This window comes from Chelmon rostratus, chromosome 9, assembly GCF_017976325.1.
Source record: "Chelmon rostratus isolate fCheRos1 chromosome 9, fCheRos1.pri, whole genome shotgun sequence".
Lineage (NCBI taxonomy): Eukaryota > Metazoa > Chordata > Actinopteri > Chaetodontiformes > Chaetodontidae > Chelmon > Chelmon rostratus.
The window spans coordinates 23,872,614-23,894,097 of NC_055666.1; the positions used below are offsets into that span (position 1 = coordinate 23,872,614).

Genomic DNA, 21,484 nt, shown 5'->3' on the forward strand with positions numbered 1-21,484 from the left:
ATTCTCTCTCTCTCCTTTCCCCACTTCCAACTCAATCAGCTGACCAGGTTAAACCTATCATATCTTGCCACAACCACCATGAGCCAATCATCTCGTTGCTGTAAAACAATCATGCTCTTCTCTTTTGCTGTCAGTCAAATCAACGTGGTCCTTCTCCACCCACATTCACATTCACCAGGATGTGCTTAAAACATACAGATGAATTACTCAGTTTTGTTCAAAGTGTATTATTTTTATTTTTTTAGGTTTAAGATTGCAGTAGGTTTAAGTAAACACAAGCATTAAAACTGGAAGACTCAGGTTTACCTCATTAAACAGCAGTCACTTCTACAACATATTATACTCGATAAACATAACATATGTCAATCAAAAGGATCCACTTTTTCCTCAATATTTCCTCAACATGATTTATTTTTTATATTATCATTGCTATTATTTTTTTCCTGATATTTGGTGGGAATTTGGGCCATTTTGAAGGCCTGTCCTGAAAACGTACAACTTATTTACTATTTAACATATGCTTAATGTCTTTTTCTTTTTTTATTGTATTTACAACAGCCAGGAGCACAAACAAACAAACAAAGTGGTCTCAGTGACCGTGAGGTTAAATGTCTGGTCAGTCGGTTAGAACTAAAGAAGCGAAACCAAGTCCAGTTGCCCCAGATTCAACCCTCCTCGGTTTACCTTGACCTGGATGACTGAGAATCTTCACAGACACCAGTTCAAGAAGTTGGGACATCTATTGTGATACAGCAGTCAGTCCTGTTCTGCTGTGCAAACTTCAGATTTTGTATTTTTTATCTCAGTCACATAATAACTGAAACAAAATAGTTTGGAAGCTCAGACAGTAACAGAAAAACAAATGTAGCTCCGTATCTGAATGACTGCAACTAGACAGTCAATTTGAAAGTCATTTTGCTGTGAATTGGAGTTAATACATGTCTGCAAAGTGAGCATAAACCTCTAAGTAAAAACAAGCCAATACATGAAAATATTTTCCAACTTGAACCTTAAGGTGGTTTTGTAGCTCATAACACAGCGTCTGGCAGACAGAGATTTTACGAGCATAAGGAGAGGAGCCACAGAGACGTCTATAAATACTCACTTAGGCTTATTTTCTGCCTTATAGGCCTACGTATAAGTGAATGTTAGGATAAATGCATTAAACCAAGCTAAGATTTCAATTTACAACAGTGTGAGCGAAGCAGGTAAATAAGCTTGTAGTTCTAACTTGCGTGCTCGAATGAGAAATAGGTGCAGTGAATGCATCCCGCTGGAATAACAGAGACATAAATCAAATAACTTCATATTTTAATGTCTTCAACCCCAGCGACGCTGTGATGGTCTCATATAACTGCAAACTCTTGTTCACAGCAATATGCAGGACAAGCACGTCTCAAACCCACAACTTCATTTTAAACTCTGGTTCAGATTGAAATGTTAAAATGATAAAATACAACTGAGGGGCTGAATCACAGGGACATGTGCATAAAATGATCCGCAGGACAAACGATGATACATATGACAGTGTGGAAGAAGTGTTTTACTTTGGAGATTAAAGGACTCAAGAGGGTGAAAACATATAGTTAATCAAAAATATTACGAGGTGGTGAGTAAATAATACCGAATAAAGTTAACCGCTTTGAACTCTGAGCCAATTTGAATATATTTTAAGTTAAGTTTAGTTAATATGGTTAACAAGGTTTTTGAACTTGAAATTTAAAGAGGGACCCCAAATAAATCCAGATATATGATTTTCAAAGCAAAATACTTCATTGCTTTAAAGTGGCATTCATTTCAGTGGTATTTAAATTTCTTAAGTCACTGTGAGTGAAAACAATGTAAAGAAACAGTCTGCTCATTTCAGACTGTGCTGCCACCCTGTGGTACAATTCCAGCAAAGTGAAGTCATTTCCCATCTATTGATCCAAGGACCTAATTTGTTTGACATCAGGCTCCTTCATGCAGAAAGACATGGAGGTAGAGGATGTCTTTACATCAGTCAGCAAATGTCTAATAGTGTCCCATTACTTATTGACCACTGACAGCTGCATTGCAATTCAAGTACGGATCAGCAGTTCATTTTTAATTAATGAGAGCGGGAGTGCTGTTGACATGTAGGGTTTAACACCAACCACTGCTAACATTGTACGTAAATAATAGGGCCATATGACTGAGGCAAAACAATTTTAAAACAACAAAATATTTAATTATTTCAAATAGATACCATTATTCTTCATTAAAGTCACCTGCAGTCGTTATTGTAGTGCAGCCGTTTTCTGTTTAAATGTCCCTAATATTAAACAAAAGCTACTGAAATTCCAAGCGAATGCACACTAACTCATGCAGAGGACATTATCAAAAAGTCAAAAATGACAAGTGAGTAATTCACACTAATTCAATCAATAGCAAGCTAAAGTCAGAAAGAATCAACAGCGCTGGATCAATAACCTCATCTGGTGTGTAGCTTTGTCTTGCAGCAACATGGCGGCTCATCGTTCAGTGCTGCTAAACACATGATAAAAGGGCATTAATCATTCCCACCGCAGAGGTAGAGCAAAGCCTTCTGGTAGTCTCCGTTTGTGTCCTCCTGCAAAAACAACAGACACATGATTATTTTATCACTCTTTTTCTTCTTTATTTTCTCGATCAGTCAATTCTGAATCAATATATCAGAAGTTTTTTCCACTTTCTTTGAGTTTTAAGCACTTGTTAACATTTGATTTCTTTCCCGATATAGACACATTTTAGAATGCCCTGTTTTGAGTCCCTGTATTTTTTCCACTTGTATATCACAGTCACTGTTCATGGATGTGGGCGTTTGTATCTCCGGTTGGGTGGATGTCCTGCTCCTCCTCTCCACATGGCAAAGTGTCCTTGAGCAGGAAACTGAACCCCAAATCACTCGTGTTATCATCGCCGCTCTTGATGAAAGCATCCAACAGCCAAATACATTTCATGTAACGTAGCGGTGTTCCACCCACACCCTCGCCCCTCAGCTAATCTCATGTCCTCTCCATTACGAGGCTCAGTCAATGCTACCAAAATTTAGCCACCTAGCTCATGTAAGATAGAGCCACATAACTGCCGATAACAGCTATAACTTATTCTGAATTTGTGAACCACCTGCTACAATGAATAAAAACAGTGCACAGGCAAAAGCTCAACAATGTCAGAGATGCTACATAGCTAGCTAGCTGCCTAGCTTGTGCTGTGAGCTGAGATTCTTTATCACTTACTGTATTCATATCTTTTATCTTTCAGCGACACTGTGCATTAATCAGTGTTATATTAATTGTAAATGTCTAGGTTTTCTTTTCTTTATCTTTTTTTTTTTGAGCATTCACACATCAAAACGGTCACCTCTGCTACTTGTAGTATACTTCCATTTATTAGCCAAAATGAGCTACTTTAGTTGTGGTACACGTTTGTAGCTGTTTTTAACTAGTAAAACCGTGAAAGCTTCTTTTAAACTTGGTGAGCAGATTGTATAAGTGATAATATTCTATATCATTTAAACATAACTGCCAGAGATGGCGGGTTTGCGGCCACGTTACCACTGTATATAATAAACCGTTTTCTTGAAGCAGATTTTGGTTTATGCTGTGTTTTCATCATGGAGTGATGTAAAGGATTCCCATGTTTATCACTTATGAGCAGTCACATCACCAAAAACCCAAGATGGTTGTCGGATTACAAAGCTGGTTGTGTGGTGGGTAAAAAATACTACGGATCAGTTAGCTTGAATGACAGACTCTGGCTGAAATGGATTTGCTTTTTCAGCGGGAAAACAACAGGTGAAACTGATTATACTAATGATGACATGACAGTGACACGCGTGATTGACAAGTCAAGATGTCAGCTGTGTTCTATGAACAAGAAATATCATAAAAAGTGACATGAAATGGAATCACTGGGAAAAACACCACTATGAAATGTAGAATAGGGAGCAATTTGGAAACATAATTGCTATAATCAAATATAAATGAAGTCTACCAAAACTGTGAGAATATATATATATATATAGTTTTTTTTTTTAATTTCACTGCATTTATTCAAAGGTTATTTCATAATGACTTATTTGTCTATTCAATACTGGCCATTTGGCAGTTCCACTGGAGGATGGCAATAACTCTGCCTGAACATCTGGCCCCAGGAGAATACATGAATTCATTTCAGCATGTGTGAAAAGCAGGCAAGCAGTCTCAGCATGCTGAACAAGGCATTTAAAGTAAATCACTAATCTGCACTCCATCACTGCACTGACATGAATGGTGTATATACGCAGCATAACCACAGCACACCCAGCTGGTGCTTTAAAGCCTGTGGGGGGATAGATTTTCGATGTTTAGAGCATCAGGGGGAAAACTGTGAGGAGAATTACATGTTTTGTCTTCTGCAGGATTTGACTATTTAGCACATGATATATAAAAACACAGTGAAATAAACAGACACACTGAGAAGGCTGACAACACGCAGCTTTGTGTCTGAGTGAGCAGTACCTGGATGGTGGTGTAAAGAGACGCTCCATACTTCTTTTTGAAGCTCGCCCTGATGTCCAACATGTCCGCCTCGCTCCTGGACACCATTATCCTCATTAGGGTGCTGTCGTCGGTTCCAGCGCGCTAAACATACAGCAGAACAGCAGAAGTTGCTGCAGGTGCTACGAGTGAAGGGTTTGATTCCCTGACTGGAGAGACGGGCTGCTTTAAAAACACAAGTGGCTCCTGTAGTTTCAGGAGCTACGTCACTAAAACTCATGTATATTTGCATGCACAAATGCATGCTGTACAAATTTAGATTTGTGGATGTATTTTTCCAACCATTCCAGGTTGATCTCATTTATATATGACATGAAGATCAATTAGTACAGTAATTAATCTCAGTGAACATCAAGTCTGCACTTTTGGAAAACACATTTATCTACATTCTTGCCAAGAGTTAAATGAGGTGCAGCGCTGGTAGGTAGATGTTGTTATTGTTTTGCCTCAGTCATATGGCCCTATTATTTACGTACAATGTTAGCAGTGGTTGGTGTTAAACCCTACATGTCAACAGCACTCCCGCTCTCATTAATTAAAAATGAACTGCTGATCCGTACTTGAATTGCAATGCAGCTGTCAGTGGTCAATAAGTAATGGGACACTATTAGACATTTGCTGACTGATGTAAAGACATCCTCTACCTCCATGTCTTTCTGCATGAAGGAGCCTGATGTCAAACAAATTAGGTCCTTGGATCAATAGATGGGAAATGACTTCACTTTGCTGGAATTGTACCACAGGGTGGCAGCACAGTCTGAAATGAGCAGACTGTTTCTTTACATTGTTTTCACTCACAGTGACTTGAAATGAATGCCACTTTAAAGCAATGTTTCCAGTCTTTATGATAAGCTAAGCTAACTGGCTGCTGGCTGTACCTTCAAATTTAGGCTACCGTGAAGACAAGACAATGCAATCAATCTTCTTATCAACAGTTGGCATGAAAATGAATAAAAGTGTCTCCCAAAATGTTGAAAAACGTCTTTCAACTGCATTACTGCACAACAATAATGTAAGAGTAAAGCAGACTTGATATTAACTCTGATGGAGTCTGATAATTGACTTTTATTAATGCATTGAAATGAATTTAATCCAATCTAAAACACACCAGCACTGACTGCAAAATGTTTAGCTGTGACATAAAATGCATCTGATTTTTAAAACGTGCAAAACCATCGTTATTGTTAGCAATAGTTCAGAGACAGAGGGAAACAGGCGACCTGGCTCTGTCCGATTTCTTTGCATGGTCTTCCATGTACTTGAAGTCTTATTTTTGAACAAAACCCTACAAAAAATCCTCTTAACCGTCAGAGAAAAACACATATGTTGGACTCGGGTGTGATACCTACCCTCATAGATTTATACAGACATTCAGCAAAAAAATCGGGGACACTTCTGGCACATTTCACTGTGAAGAAAAAACATGAGACAAGGGGCTTTGAAAACTGAATTTTTGTCATGTTAATGCGACATTATATTTGCATTCATTTCTACTGTTGTTATCTTCTGCTGTATTTCATTCAACATGCATGTCAGAAAAAAAAAAAAAAAAAAAAAAACAGATGGAGACCCGGTCTTTGTCTTCTGTGTCAGCCGGTATGATCCTGATAAATCACAGATCTCACCAACAGCTAGCAGTAAGTTCTCCAAATTCCCAGTGGTCTCCCCTTCAATGCTGTCCTCTAAGTCAGAGCCAGAGAGCTTCTTGTAGGCATCAAACACTGCAGAGAGCAAAACAACCATCAAGACGACAGTAGTAGGGCGGTAGTACTCAGAGAGAGTCCAGGATGTTTAGAGATGATATGATTCTGTCACAGCAAGTACTTCCATTTTATGCAACTTTATACTTGTATATGACTAAATCTCAGAGGCAAATATTGTACCTTTACTATGTTTGTCTGACAGCTTTAGTTACTAGTCGCTTTTTAAATGACATTTTTCCATACCCTTCCTATCCAGTGACATAGCTCCATCTTTTCTGATTAACTGAAGACAAATATCAGATAAAATGTACTAGACAATTCCGGCGCAGCCAAAATTTTGACAGTGGCACGAGGGGGCTGCTGGTGTTATCTATACCACTGTTTCTCAAGCCTGGTCCTGGAGTACCACTGCCCTGCATGTTTTAGATGTATCCCTGCTCCAGCACACCTGATTCAAATGAATGGCTCGTTATCAGGCCTCAGCAGAGCCCAGTAACGAGCTGAGCATTTGAATCAGGTGTGTTGGAGCACACCTTACATGGAGCATGGAGTATTGGCTTCCATGGAGCAAGTGAAATTTGGTGGGGGCTAACCCTTTAAAATTGAACTTTGACGAGAGAAGAAAGGTTTGTCTACAAAAAGATCCAAAAATGATGTGTCTCCTATTCACCGTTTGGATTTTACGGCAATTTTTGAAAAAAATTTCAGGCGATTTCTCACTGGCTCTTTCACTCTAACTGATGATGTCATCCACTCTAGGGGGAGAAATTCTGAGCATTTTGTGTGTCTGTGTGTATTTATCTGTCGTTGTGTGTGACTGCGTATGTGTGTGTCTTCGTCTGTTTGTGTGTGTGCTTGAAGTACACATTTTTCACTTTTGATATTTTGATAATTAATACAAAGGAGTGGAATAAACCCTGCTCAGCATTAAAAAGGTTGCGGACATTTTGTTATGTGAACCAGAAGCTAACATGATTTTTTCAGCTTCTGCATTGTACCCAATCTAAATAGCTGAAAGGCTAATTGTTGCAAAGGAGACAGTCCTCGCCACAAAAGCAACAACACTGGTTGTTTACATTTTAAAGAACCTGCAGTCATGCTTTCCTGACAAGCGGCATCTTGTGGTCTGGAGAGTAACTGCTACTTTCACTTAGTAGCAAAAGTAGAAGTATCATGATGCGGTTAGTCAATATTTTCTTTAACTATCCAACCCGTTCTCATTTCCAGGTTGTTCAGTAGAAGTGTTATTGTCACGCCCCTCAGCGTCTCATACAGACACATGAGGTCCCCTTTAGTGCCTCTATGAGACGCCTGCCGGACGGCCTTCCTAACACATGGTTAATGCTGTGAAACATTTGCAGCTTGATCAGGTTTGGTAAGTTAAGTTAAAATACATCAGTGCTGATTTTTGACACAAACCCCGACCCCCCCGGCTAAAAGTCCGCCTACATACATGGGCTCTTTATAAAACATCACCTTGCACTCAGTGTCTAATTGCTGCAGATGGGTTTACATTGGAGATAGCTGAAGATCCGGAGCATCTCATTCGGACACTAAAAGGTATCTTATGTGTTTGTAAGAGCCGCTGAGGGCTGTGACAAAAGTTTTGGGCAGCAGTGTTTTATTTTTCCGTTCCAATATTTTTTATTTGTTTTCGGGTTATTTTACCCTTCTTTTTAAATCTTATTCTATTGCTGGTTATCTTATCCTGTGAATTGACTTATTTTGTTTTTCCCAAGCACTTTTGTTATGAAATAAACTATATGAAAAAAGCTTATCATTAGTTGCTAAATAAACATTCTCATTTAAGTGCTGGATGAGAAAACGTATATGTGTTTGCCATTTTATGAATGGTGTTACAGGTAATTTTTGGACGATTGACTGGCAAGTGACCTATTTTGTTGGTGTTTGGTATGAAGATTTGTTGATGGAAAAAGTTATTTGATGTGAATTTCCTCTATTGGCCACTCATTGCTGACTCTAGTTGGTGATCACATTCCCTTTCATGTGGCTCTAAACTGCCAACTAACGAAGTGTGTCTAACTTCTGTGAAGTTTAGACACACTTCGGCTTCTGCTGCACAGTTCAACCTCACTTTTTCTTAAACACTGCTGCTTTGTTGTACTTTTGACAAAAATCTAAGTGTTTCTGCATTTTTGGGTAAAAAGAAACAACATTGTCAACATTGCTTGCGTTACTCATACTGCTCAAGCTAGCACTTGTTCGAAAAACTCACCTTTTCTGAGGTGCTCTACGCTCCTGTTGCCAAGAATTGTGATGATTTTTTCCTCATCTGTGCCAACCTTGCCCTCACCAGCAGCGTACAAGTCCTGTAGTGGCAGATACATACTCGTACGTTCACCCTCACACACACAACAACCTTACATGGACGTGAATTATTTGAAAATGCAGGAAGATGTCATTTTTTTTCTCAATTTTTGCTGTAAGAGAGAAATTCTGGATTTTGGGTCCTTTCCCCTCCACTTCTTATCTCATGTTGAGACAAATAACAATTAATGAAATACAGAATAATAAAAACAATCAATAATTAGAAATAGCTGACAGGAAACAATATGTTCCGTTCCCAGAGGTTTATATCCTTTAATTATTTTTTCCAATCGACTATTGCTCAGCCTTGCCCTTTAGCTTTATTGCACTAGCCACACAAAACCAATCATATATTTAGCATGCTGACATTTAAAAGAAGATAGTGAAATTAAGTTAAATATGATCTGTAGAACTGTGATTGATTGCGTAGGATTTTTCTCTCTGCTCTACGTTGCTCTTTAACATCAATAAACTGTTTCCACATTAATTTGAAGATATTAATGTGCTTATTGTAAACAATGAAACCACAATCCACAGGAGCTTCAAAGTGTCTCTGGGGTATAAAAAATATGTTTGACTGCTTTATAGTAAAAAATGAAGGGCGCACTGTCATTAAAAAATTATGACATCATACATACTAAATGGCTTTTATTTTCAGTTTTGATTGCAAAAATGACAAGTGATCAGCCCGGTATCCTTACTGGAATAACATCCATACTCAGTGATTCTACACCTCACTTTGTGGAATGCAAACATTTGGCTAACTGCATATCGAGTCCTGCAGTAACTTTCGATTTTTCCATAACCTTAAAGGAATAGTTCGACCTTTGGGGAAATATGCAGTTAGAACGGAGGATCAATACCACTCTCATGACTGTCCACTGAATAAAAGGCTACAGCAGCCGGTTAGCTTAGCTTAGCATAAAGACTGGAGCAAGGGGAAACATGCTAGCCTGTTTCAAAAGCGCACCTTGCTGTATTTATTGTCATGTTTTTGCTTCTTACCGTAGCATCTTTCTCTATCTTTTCCTCGTCTACTCCCTCCTCTCTGCTCCCCTTCACGGCCGGACAAATGGTCAACCAGACAGAAGGATGGACAGGTAGAAAGACAGAAAGACAGGTTGACAAACGATGTAGGTCAGTGTGGATGGAAAACACAGTGAGCTCAGACCTGCTCTGAGCCTCTCTCAACCCAGGTAACCCCTGAAGATTACATTATCCGCGGAGTGTCCCAGAACCAGCAAGATTACATGTCTGTGTGCAAACCCAAAACACATTCGAGAAACCAGCTGTAGTGTATTGTGCTCTCATCACCCTCCCCCTCACTAGCCCACACTTAAACCTCTCGTGAATTTGTAATGGCGTCACCAGAGGCTCTCATTATCGGGAAAGGAAATACAAGTCTTCCCAGCAGCCCCTCTTCTCTACCTGTAGAAGGATCACCAGTAGTTTCTGATAGTGTCCTGAGGTGTCACCGCAGATGTCTTTCTCCAGCTTGCTGCTGAACTCTGGAGGAAAGAGGAGAAGAGGGCCAGTAGATCGCTTACATTTCCAGCTCATAACAGGCATTAATAGTCGCAATCGACCCCAGTGGATCCGTCCTGTTTTTTGCAGGAACATCTCCAACAGCAGCATTTGATTAGTCGGCTAAAGGACAGCGTGGCCTTCTCTTTCGTCCAGATCAAATAAACTGGCCTCTTTTCCTTTGGGCCTCCGTGCCTTTGTTGTCACACACTATCTTCCATTGTGGTTTGTTATGATTTAGGTGCTGTCGGATAGAGAGTTTGATGCAGCGACACATTTAGGTGCAGTATAAACAAAATGACAGAAAACAATAAACTGTAAATAGGCATTGTGCACCAGGGAAAGAAGTCCTCTACATCAGCCATGTCCAAACTATTCCATAAAGGGCCGTGTGGCTGCAGGTTTTCGTTCCAACCAAGGAGGAGCACACCAGGCTGGAATCAATTAATCAGCTGATCTCAGTCTTCAGCTGATAACTAATGATCCCTTGATGTTGATTGGTTGGCCTGGTGTGCTCCTCCTTGGTTGGAACAAAAACCTGCAGCCACACGGCCCTTTATGGAATAGTTTGGACATGCCTGCTCTACATCTTCTACTCACTCCAGATAATACCACAGGGAGTAGAAATCTATGTGAAATAACAAAAAAACATTAATAATTTTATATTGTGTGCTGCTTTTGTGCAGGATTGTAATCTTTACAGTTAGTTTTTGATACTATAAAACAACATATATATATACATACACATAGTAGCATAGAAGTGTGCTTCTTTATCTGAAAGTGTGTGATGTTTTTGACCTCATCCATCATTTGGTTGGGTTGGTTTAAAAGTGGTTTCTGTTGCACCTGTAACCACACCCAACAGTGATGTCACAGTGTACTGACACACCCTGGAGTTCACCTCTGTGTCGCTGCAGCAAGGTGAGAAGTTAAACCATTAGTGGTCAGTTAAAACAATATTTTCAACTTGCTCTTGAAACTCTTCATGATACTGAAATATTTATTCATCATGGTTGCACATGTTACTCTGTCACAATAAAGCACAAACAACATCAGCCTAACAATAATAGTGACAGTAAACATATTAATCTGCTTTTCTTTCTTTCCTTCACAGCTGAGTAAGTCACCTTTCTTGTAGACTTTAATGATATCTTTAATCTGCTCTCCAGTCCTGGAGGCCAGGATCTCAATCAGCACATCGTCATCAGTCCCGGCGCCCTGGGAACCAAACACAAGATGAATTCAAAATAAGACAAAATGGATTTGTGTGGCAGAGTGCTCTCAAAGCAATCTAGTCCTATCTTTTGCTGTTTTATCCAATTTCATGGTTTATGAAGACAATATTAGTGACTAAAAGAGACAAAATCTAAAAAAATGTTTAAGAAAAAAGGTTCAAGGAAGTGGATGGAGAAAAAAAGAAGTATAATTTGTCAGGACAATACACTGAAGAGGTATGAAATTAGAGACTGAATAAACTCAGTTTACCGAAGAGAATTTGCTTTAAGGTTCAGCCAGACTTAAAAACGTATTCTCTTTTCTCTTCTGTAATTAACCTCACAGCACAAACTGTCTGACATACCAAAGGAATGAAGCAGAAGGTGGGACGAGAATGTCGAGGCCAAGTCCTAAATGCTTTGCCTTCACTTTGATTGAACATCTCATTTGCGCTGGTAATACAGATGTAAATGTAATTAAAGAATAAAGACAATTCAAAGGAAAAGTTCCATTTGCAACTTATAAGTGGATCCGGGAGTTTGCTGAACCTATTTTCTCCAGCCAAACTTTCTTTAAACTTTACGAGCCTTAAGTGTGACATAAAAAGCAGCAGAGCCACGTATGTGAAAAAAATATAAGGACTCAAGTATCTCTGCTATAAAATAAATGAGATAATAGATCAAGCCTATAGCAGCAATGCATAATATTTGTTATACCATTACTTTGGTGTGACATCTTGGTGTAATAGATAGATATGAAGAGAAATGTAATAAATTACTGGACTTTATCTCTGGAGAAGCTCTAATGAAGACCAGACTTCAGCCTCTGACCTCAGATAGATTTGAAGCAGTTAACCAACTCATAAAAATGACACCATATAAAAGATGATTTTCATCATGGAGCATAAGTACTGTATTTAGTGCTTGGGTCACATGATAATATGTTTGCAGAAGGTTGCTTCTCATGTAAATTTCAACTTGATTTTGGCTGTAGCAAACAAACCCATGTACTGTATGATTGTTTTCTTCAATAAGCATGAAATGCACTCCAGGACATTGCTGTATGTCATTATGGGTCAAACTTGTTTTGATCTTAGAGCCAAAAAACAACATGTTTATATTGTTTTTAGCGCGGTTACAAGGACTCGAGCAATCACAGCTAATGCCAGTATTCTGACATTGATGCAACAATGGCAAGAAAGCAAACAAACCCTCTATGACATCCCTGAACAGCTATGACAAAATAATACAATTAATCTTTGTGCATCATTTAATTAGTTTGCGTTGTTGCTTTTGTTCTCAATTGTCAACAATTTTTCACGCTGTCAAAGCTTAGCTTAATGCTGTAAGATGCTCCTAGCTGATGATTGCTAACAAAATAATTGTTCTGTCTTTTATAAAATAGTGAAGTCTGCAGATTATAAACTGTGTTATTTAATAATTTAAACCACATGGGTGTAGAAGAACACACACATTAGCCCTTTTATGGCTAATGTGTTAGCAAACAACTCAGTATTTACACATAAAGCAGGCACAAAGCAATATTAGCATTGATTTGAGAAATTAAAGTCTAAGTCACTCTTAGTTCACTCTGGTTTGGTCTCCAACAACATTTGAGTAAAAATATTTGGCTGTTTATCTGCTAAATGCTTCACTTTGTTTGTCAGCCAGGTGCTAACCTTGTCGGGGTTTATCAGAGCTTGTTAGCTAAAGACAGCTAGCACGTGCTGCTGGAAACCGGTTAGATGAGAGCTGTAAAAATGAACTATAGTCTAGAGTAATAAGTCATAAAGTCATAAAAAAATTACTTAAAAAGATGCACACAGTAAAGCCACAGTCGGATGATAACTATCTGTTAGCCTAGCTAGTTATGGAGGTTTAGCCATCATACAAAGTAGCAGACAGCCATTAGAAAATGCTCCCAAAACCCTATGAACATATTTATTTATTTTTTCTCTAGTGCCCACTTTCAACCTATACAGCAACAACATTATTCCATATTAACCAATGCATAGACAATTCATAGTAGTTCATTACGCAAGACTTCCATACGTCCATCTATGATATTTTCACTTTTAAATGCTGTTACCTACTACAGTTTTGTCCTGGGTGGCTATAAACCATTCAGATATATTTTTAAATGGCTAATGAACAGGAAATAGGCCTTCCTCCTGGCATGCATTTCCACCTGTCGATCACAGGTGAAACCAATAACATCAGTAATGGCTGAGTTCCATTTATGTGGACCACTGCTGGGGCTCTGTTATTGTGCACGCAGGCTTATTTGCATGGCTTAAATAGAATGGAGCCTTTATCGCTGTTATTAGATCCCACATGTGGCCTTCCTGCTGTGACAAGTTGAAATGGGTGTTATGGGAAACTATTGTTGAATGTTTTGGCATCAAATGTTGGAGCACATGTGCACAAATACCAAGCACATATAAATAAACTTTATCATGAGGATTTGAGATATAATTTTGCACATGAAAGACTTTCAGTCTGTGTGGAACATCTGAGGAAGCTTTGATCAGTTACCTTAATAGCCTTGTGCAGTTGGGACGCATCATATGAGGCAGGCGGGGTCATCAGGGCCACAATCAGAGTCTCAAAGAGCCCACCAAGCTCTGATTTCAGTGCGCTGACCAAGTCCTGATGAGTGATGACGAGAAGAACAAAAACAATAATGATAATTAACTTTGCATCATTTACATGCTGTAACATTAAAGAAACAGGAGAAATTAGATATCTGGTGCTTTGAACTCCGTTCATGAATCAAATGCATGAATCACACTGGAAACCAACAAGGCAATAATATCATGACAGTATAGTGACACTGTAGATTATCCTGAAATTACTACAAATAAGCGCTAAAATATTAAAAGAGCATTCAGGCTCCTCATATCAAAGAGATGAGGGCATTAGTAACATTTCACTGTAATGCAAAGAGTTTAAAGGAATGATGATAATCATTAGAAATGTACCTGCAGATTAGAGAAATATGTTAATTTGAACTACCATACAATCAAACAGCATACATTACTCACAGGTGGCTTCATCAAAATTGATTTGTGTATGCAGTGAATCACATATTTGGGCATTGCTGAGATTATACATATATATATATATATATACACACCCAACACCCAATGGATCCTGTTCTGTGCTTGCCCAGTACTCCTCAGTGTGCCGTCAGGTCAAACACTCTTTGAGACCTCTTACTAAACCCCCTTCATTTCATGATATAATCCATCTCTCTTTTCATATAACAAGATATTACATACTGTGAGTTACAGAAAGGAGATATGACTGTTACACTGCAGAGATCAGTATTCCTCTTTAGTGTCTGGCACTAGGTCTCATTTCAGATGTGAATGAGCAGTTTAAGGCAGTGTCTCTTGCAGCTAGAAGCACATGGAAATAGTGATAAAAGCAAACAGGCACATTTGTTGGCTCATTTTGATAAAACACTGTAATTTTCAGGAGCTGCGTAGTGATGCTCTTATGGACCTTTTTTTTCTCCCAAGCTGCCTCATCTATTTTTACTTCAGGCAGCAGTTACATTTGCCAGGATGTTTTTCACTAACCTGCACAGAAATCAAATTAACTTGCTGCTTTCAATCCACAGGTGGTCATAAAATAACTTGACAGCGTGATAGAACAGTAAGAGCAGGAGAGCATAAAATGGCCCAAACCTTGTGTAACTAAATGAACTGCATTCTGCTCCACAGAGACTGAAGGATATTGGTCTTCCTGCCTCCTCTACGATTCATTTTCCCTCTATGACTGTCAGCTCGCTCTTTGATTCTTAATGTTTAAGCTGACTGAATGTGCAGTGAAACCTTTGTGTATCTGAGGTTTGTTTACTTAAAAGTAGCAGCACAACAATGTAAAAAATACTACAAGCAAAAATCCTACTTCAGTAGAATTGAAGAAGTATTATTAGCAAAATATTCCTAAAGTATTGAAAGTGAAAGTACTTGATCTGTAGAAAAATTATACATGACATTTTTGGTAACACTTTATATTGACTATTAACTAGTTGCTTATTATCATGCATATCAGCAGCATATTGGCTCTTTATTGGTCATTCAAAAGCACTTATTAATGTCTTATTCTGCATGACCATGTTCTTCAGCTACTAGGCCATTCATTAATTCTTCCTACAATAACCTCCTAATTACTGCGTATTGATAGTGAGAAAGGAAATTGTTGCACTTGAATTACAAACTTAATAACCTAACCCTAACCCTTAATGACCCTAACCCCCAGAAAAAGGCAACAACATATATGTAGCATTGTATAGTTGTACCAGGTCCAGGTGGAGCTACTGTTGTTTTAACTAGTTTTCATACAGTACCTAGGTACTGGTTACACAACCTGGGGGGTCACCCCTTCTTCAAAGGGTCACAAGATAAATTGAGGAGTTGTGAGGTGATTAATAAAGTAGAAAAGTAGAAAAGTTCTGCTTCACAAATTTTTGCTTGTAAAATATTTGAAAGTGTAGTCCTTGAGTAAACGTTTTTCATTTAATTCCAGCACTGAAGGCAGCAATATATCAGCATGACTGTTGCAAAATACGCTACTACACAATAAAATGCCAGAAATCTGAAATAAATCTCAAATTGATTGTATATGTGTTTTAAGAGTGAAGCTGTCCTTTAATTTTGTGTAAGTCTTGATGATTCCTGGCTTTACACTGAAGGAAAGGACATCTTACCTTCAACATGCCAGCACCAAAACAACTATGAATCAGTCCTACTAACCAATATAGTCTGTGTCAAAAGCCTTATTCATTTCAGACCTCAGTGGCTCGTGACCATTTCAAACAACCTGAGTCTGAAGACTTTTGACTCTCACGCAGCTGTTTGCATATTTCTCCCAGATGTGAGGTTTTGAATGAGAAAGAGAAACCCTTAAAATGACCAAGTAAGTTAGAAGAAATGAAGCAAAGGTTGGAGAAACTGAAAAAATAAATAAATAATAAATCCGCAGCTGAAAATAGTCCCCAACAAAGCACAATTTAGTTCTCTTTGTGCTCAAGCACAATAGCTCAATAGCGCAAAAAACAGTGTTGGCTTTGGTCTTATTATAGGTTTTGCTTACAATAACAATTCTTCCATTCCTTAAGAAAAAGAAAATAAAACAGCAATGGCAGAAAAACTTTACTAAGTAGACTTTAGCAGTTATCTCTGTGCCTTGAATGTTGCTGGACTAAGCATCATCCAGGTGATGTTGGTGAGTGAGGAGGACACAGTGGCTGACATAGCCTGTGACCATCCATCAGTTTGACTCTGATTGTCATCAGCTCTCTGTTTCATTCCCATCGGCTCACCTTACCTTTCCGTAGGCCTTTTTATACGCTGCTTTAATTTGCTGGCGCTGATCGTTGCTGCGGGCTGTCAGAAGCATGAGGATCGCATCTTCATCCGTACCTGGAGTCAAGTCAAATAAGCATTAAATGACATATGGAGTGAGCTTATCGTAATCACATGCAAGAAAACATCACAAAGATTGAAATCGGCTTTACATTTAAAATTATTCCTTTATCTTTACAAGCTAAGAGCCAACAAAGCATTATTTTGTTTGCACCCATCACCTAGCAGAAGCATTATTATCAAAACCTGACTGAGTATAATTAAGAATTTGGAGTAAGCTCCCAAATAAAGAGTCGACCCCTTAAAGCAGGAGATCAGCATTGAAAAGGATAACAATCAATAGCTCCTGGGAGTCACGAGCCCCTTAGAGAAAACGGCTCAGATAGACAAACAGACTGAGGAGCAACATGTGATATTTCCTGTGAGGGATCAAACTGTTAAATTAGTTGAAGGTAATTACGGCACAAAGCCCTGCTGATATGCATGGTGGCTCTGACAGATGTCTGCTGGGCTCATCATTGTTCTCCTCCTTTCACTTCATTTTACCTTCACATTAAATGGCCAAGTGGATATTTCCTAATCACTCCTATAGGATTAGGAAGTAGGAGTAGAAGACAAAAGGGATAAAAGGTGCTGGTGGTCAGTAAGGTTATATTTAGCAGGAGAAGCACTGGTGTTAATTGTTACACCAGTAGAACACCTTTAATTTGATGAGTGTCATCAGTTCATTGATTAACACTAATAACTGCAGAGGGACATTTCGATTGTGGTTTCCCATTTTGTTTCTTTGCAACGAGAGAGGAAAATGGGGTCGAAGGTCAAACTATTAAAAAGTAATCTAAATTGAGCAGAGCAGTTTTAAACCAAAGACAAATCATGTGACACACAGTTCTTATATTGTAGAGGTCTTTCAACGATTCTCAGTTGGAGACATTTTTACAGGGGGCCCAATAGGAGCAACCCCTGCCCCCACACCGCCAACCAACACACACACACCCATGTACCCCCTCCCAAAGGACATTGCTGCAGAGCGCCTTAACCATAACTGTGACATTTCAAACTCTACAATTCCAGTTTATCCACTTGTTTTACTTCTAAAATGAAAAAGATGGAATGTTATATTTGCCGAATATTTTCTATTTTTCATAGCACCGTTGAGTGTGGTGTGGTCAGTGCAGGTTAATTTCCTCCGTCACACTACCTGCTCCACACTAAAGACTATCTGTAGTCATGTCTCCCCTAAAACATGTTGCTATAGACGGCTCAGTCTGGAGCTGTATTATCAGAAGCACAGATGCTACTGAGCGATCATAGAAATATTATACGAATATTATAGGAATACTTCAGGCAGCAGGGTGTCTCTATGATCCTCTCGCTCTTCAGTGACTATATGTTGCTAATTGTCACTTTGATCGTGAAAGTGAAACTACTCTATATAGTTACAGGCTACATTAGCATTTACAGTACATAGTTTAGAGAATATTATAGATCCAAGACGAATTTGACGGATGGGCTTGACAGACAGAAAAAGGCACAATTACAAATCCATCTGTGAATTCAGCACCATGGATTTATCAATACACAGCAAAGTTGGGCTGCTGATATTTCAGAGCCGTGGTCGGCGCCACAGATTCTAAGTTACACAAACCTCAGTCAAATAAAGAATCAATGAGTCAGGCAGACTAGTCTAACATACTCAACTAAACAACGCCTCTGCCCCTGCACTCCCTCTGCTACTAGGGGATGGAGAGGGGGGATGGCAGGCTCATATCTCCTACTGATTATTCTCTTCTTATATCTCTTCTTAGTTACTGTTGCTATGCCTGTCAAGCTTTTCATTCCTGCGCTGCACATGTGGAGTTTGCACTGATAACGGTGGCAGATTTACTATCGAAACTATCAGTAGACAAAAGCAGGCTTTTCATTTCTAGCAAAAAGATGCTGCTCTCTAAACTCTTGAGATATCGCTCTTCTTAGAGCCTCATGCACTCCACATTAACACAGATTAAGCACTACTTGCCCAATGTTAAGCCTTAACCAAAACCTGACCTTACACTAACCTTAAACCAAGTCTTCACACCAAAATTTGATATTTTATGTTTCATAAACAGATATATGTCCCAACATGAGTCACAACATGGGTGACTGAAAAATGGCTGTGTTGCTACAGGTTCAGAGAAAAAACAAAGAAAAACAAAGCAGGAAGTCCAGTCTGAGGCTTATCAGACTCTCCAGAAAGGTCTGTACTCCTCTGAGGCTGCTTTCTTAAATTCCAGAGAGTTATCAGCGGTAACAGATTTCTCCTCTCTTGACAACTGGTAGAAAAGGCAAACTGTGCAATTAGCACAACGCTACACACACAACAGAGCACTCTACTTGAATTCTGTGCTTTACATTATGGCAAAAGTTAAGCTTGGGTCATTTTTTGTAAGACAACACTGTGTTTTCCTGCAGTTGTTTGGTATTTTGAATTTATTTGAAAATACTGTATTCTATATAGTACATATACAAGTATTTGTTAATTAAGCCCATTTATAGATATTACTGAAGTGAAATCAGTTTTACTGTAAAAATAGCACTGTGGTAACTGTAATACTGTGATCGTATTTGGATGTTAACCTTTGTCACGTTTCACTTCGCTTTTTCTCAGTGTCACAAATACTGCAATCCTGACAACATCTAATAGTATTTGGCAAAAATATTCAGCAAAGAAAATATTTTATGTAAAAATGTATTTTGTTTTTTTAATACGAAAAAACACATTAAGTTAATTTGTCACTCAGATTATGTAATTTCCCTTTGTTTACTATCACCTTTGTACAGCATATTTATTGCCTGTATCATCACTTAATCACAAAGCCGATATTCAAAAACTTTAGAACCATTTCAGATTGTTTACCAGTTCACCATCTGCTTCTGCCATCATATTACAGAATCGACTGTCTCTATGTGTGCTGGTGCAGTAAGTGCTCATTAATGTGAAATGCACTGGGACTCCTGTTTGGAATTTTTGCCATAAAGTTTAAGTTTAAAACTTGTTGGTACTCAGTTTCTTTCCTAATTAGTGCGAACATCCTGGCAAAGAATGCACCGGTGGATTGCAAGACCAGCAAATGGAGAAATCTCCCCGACAGCTGTGCCATTACCATGTATTAGTATTATATTCGTTTTAGAGAGTCGCAAAACAAAAATTAAATTGCACAGCAAAAATATTGTTAATCATGACACAGCAGTATATTAACAGGACATAGCTGTCACTTGTGGGTACATAATGTGCAAATACACCTTCTGCAGCTTAAATGTGTGTGATTAAGTAAATATACTATTGAGAATGTTGGGGGTGAAACACATCAGGAACCAGAAATAAAAACCTGAAGAAAAGCTTTCCACTAGGTACCGATTTCATGGGGGTCTGTTCATCTTATGTGAGAAATAACAGCAGATTACAGCAGAAAAACATGCTGAGTGTGAGTGGGAAAAGTAAACAGCTGTGGAGTGACAGTCCTCTTAAGAAAACTGACCGATTCCTTTCATGGCTTTATGGAGGATTTCAGCATCATGTTTAGCGTTGAAGTTGACGAAAGGTCTAACGCTGCCTCTGTACGCCTGTGGGAGGAGAGCAACACAAATAAACATTCAGTACATTTAAAAGACAGTTTTCTTCATGTTTTTGTAGATTTTCAACAGCTGTTTGCTTACATATGGAAGTATACATGTTTTGCAATTTGTTTTTGATTCTTAATATGTCCTTTTTGTTTGCAGAATGTAGATGATATGTATGTTTATACTGGGCACTTACAGAAAGTTATAGTCAGTTAACACCATCACTTATAGCTATATGAAACCAACAACAAAAATGAAATGGAATTTTTGTGTTTTAATTGTTTTGTAGTCTGGAAACTACTTATCAGCTTTAAAGGATATTAGATTAAAATTGGTTTGCTTCATTTGAGTGTTTTAGTGCTTCCAAATTGTGTTTCAAGTGTTTCCCCAACCTAACAAGAATAAAACCTCAACAGAACACTGAGAATGTTTCATTTGTTTGGGCATTAATTTTTCAAAAGGTAGTGAGTATTGCTACAAATAACTGTGATAGCTGCACTATAAAACATATCACCACTGGCCATCAAAACCCATCTGGGTTTAAACGGTTTCTACCCAAAGTCTGGGGCAAGCACTGTAAGTGTAGCTTAAACGCTGCTGCTGAGGCTGCTGCTCTGTGTTACACAGGTAATTTAAAAATGGGCCGTGTCTCACTTGTTCTCCAGTGAAAATGTGATTTGAAGAAAAAGCAATAAAACATATGCCTCAGCTGCAGCCTTGTTCCAAACTCTGCACAGGTGGGAGAAGTGAAAGAATATTATCTCTCAGTAAAGATTTCTGTTGATCATTTCTTTGGTTTTCCACACAGATGCTGTTCTGTGTTTGCTAAACTTAAGAGAACAACCTCAACATTAGAACAACATGAGCATGTTTGCCTTGAAGTGTCACTCGAACAGTCACAGCTTTGATCCTGTTTGGATGAACCATTAAACTAAGTCTCTCATTAGAGACAACAGACCTTTTTTTCCAGTAAAATCAGTCATGAGCTTTTTTTTTTTTTAACTCAGTCATTACTAATCAAATCAAATCAACAATCACTGTTCATTAATTTATTTCTATTTTGTTAAAGTGTAGGCTGTATTCAGAACTGCCTTCTACATACAAATGCAGCGTGCACTATGTACAACCACCGCTTCTGTTCAGCATCCCCTTATGCTCTAAAAAAAGAGATATAATAAATGTGCATTTTCAGAATT

General features: G+C 38.4%; 1 protein-coding gene across 1 annotated transcript; it reads right to left on the reverse strand.

Moving 5' to 3' along the window:
• Positions 1-2,530: 2,530 nt before the first annotated feature.
• On the reverse strand, positions 2,531-20,321 carry anxa5a (annexin A5a). Its single transcript, XM_041943698.1, has 11 exons — positions 20,207-20,321; positions 16,648-16,742; positions 13,846-13,959; positions 11,224-11,314; positions 10,001-10,080; positions 9,578-9,628; positions 8,481-8,574; positions 6,167-6,262; positions 5,891-5,949; positions 4,503-4,625; positions 2,531-2,590 (listed from the first exon to the last, which is right to left on the reverse strand). Exons 1-11 carry the CDS (start codon positions 20,319-20,321, stop codon positions 2,531-2,533), a joined length of 978 nt encoding a protein of 325 aa, XP_041799632.1.
• Between the last annotated feature and the right edge of the window lie 1,163 nt (positions 20,322-21,484).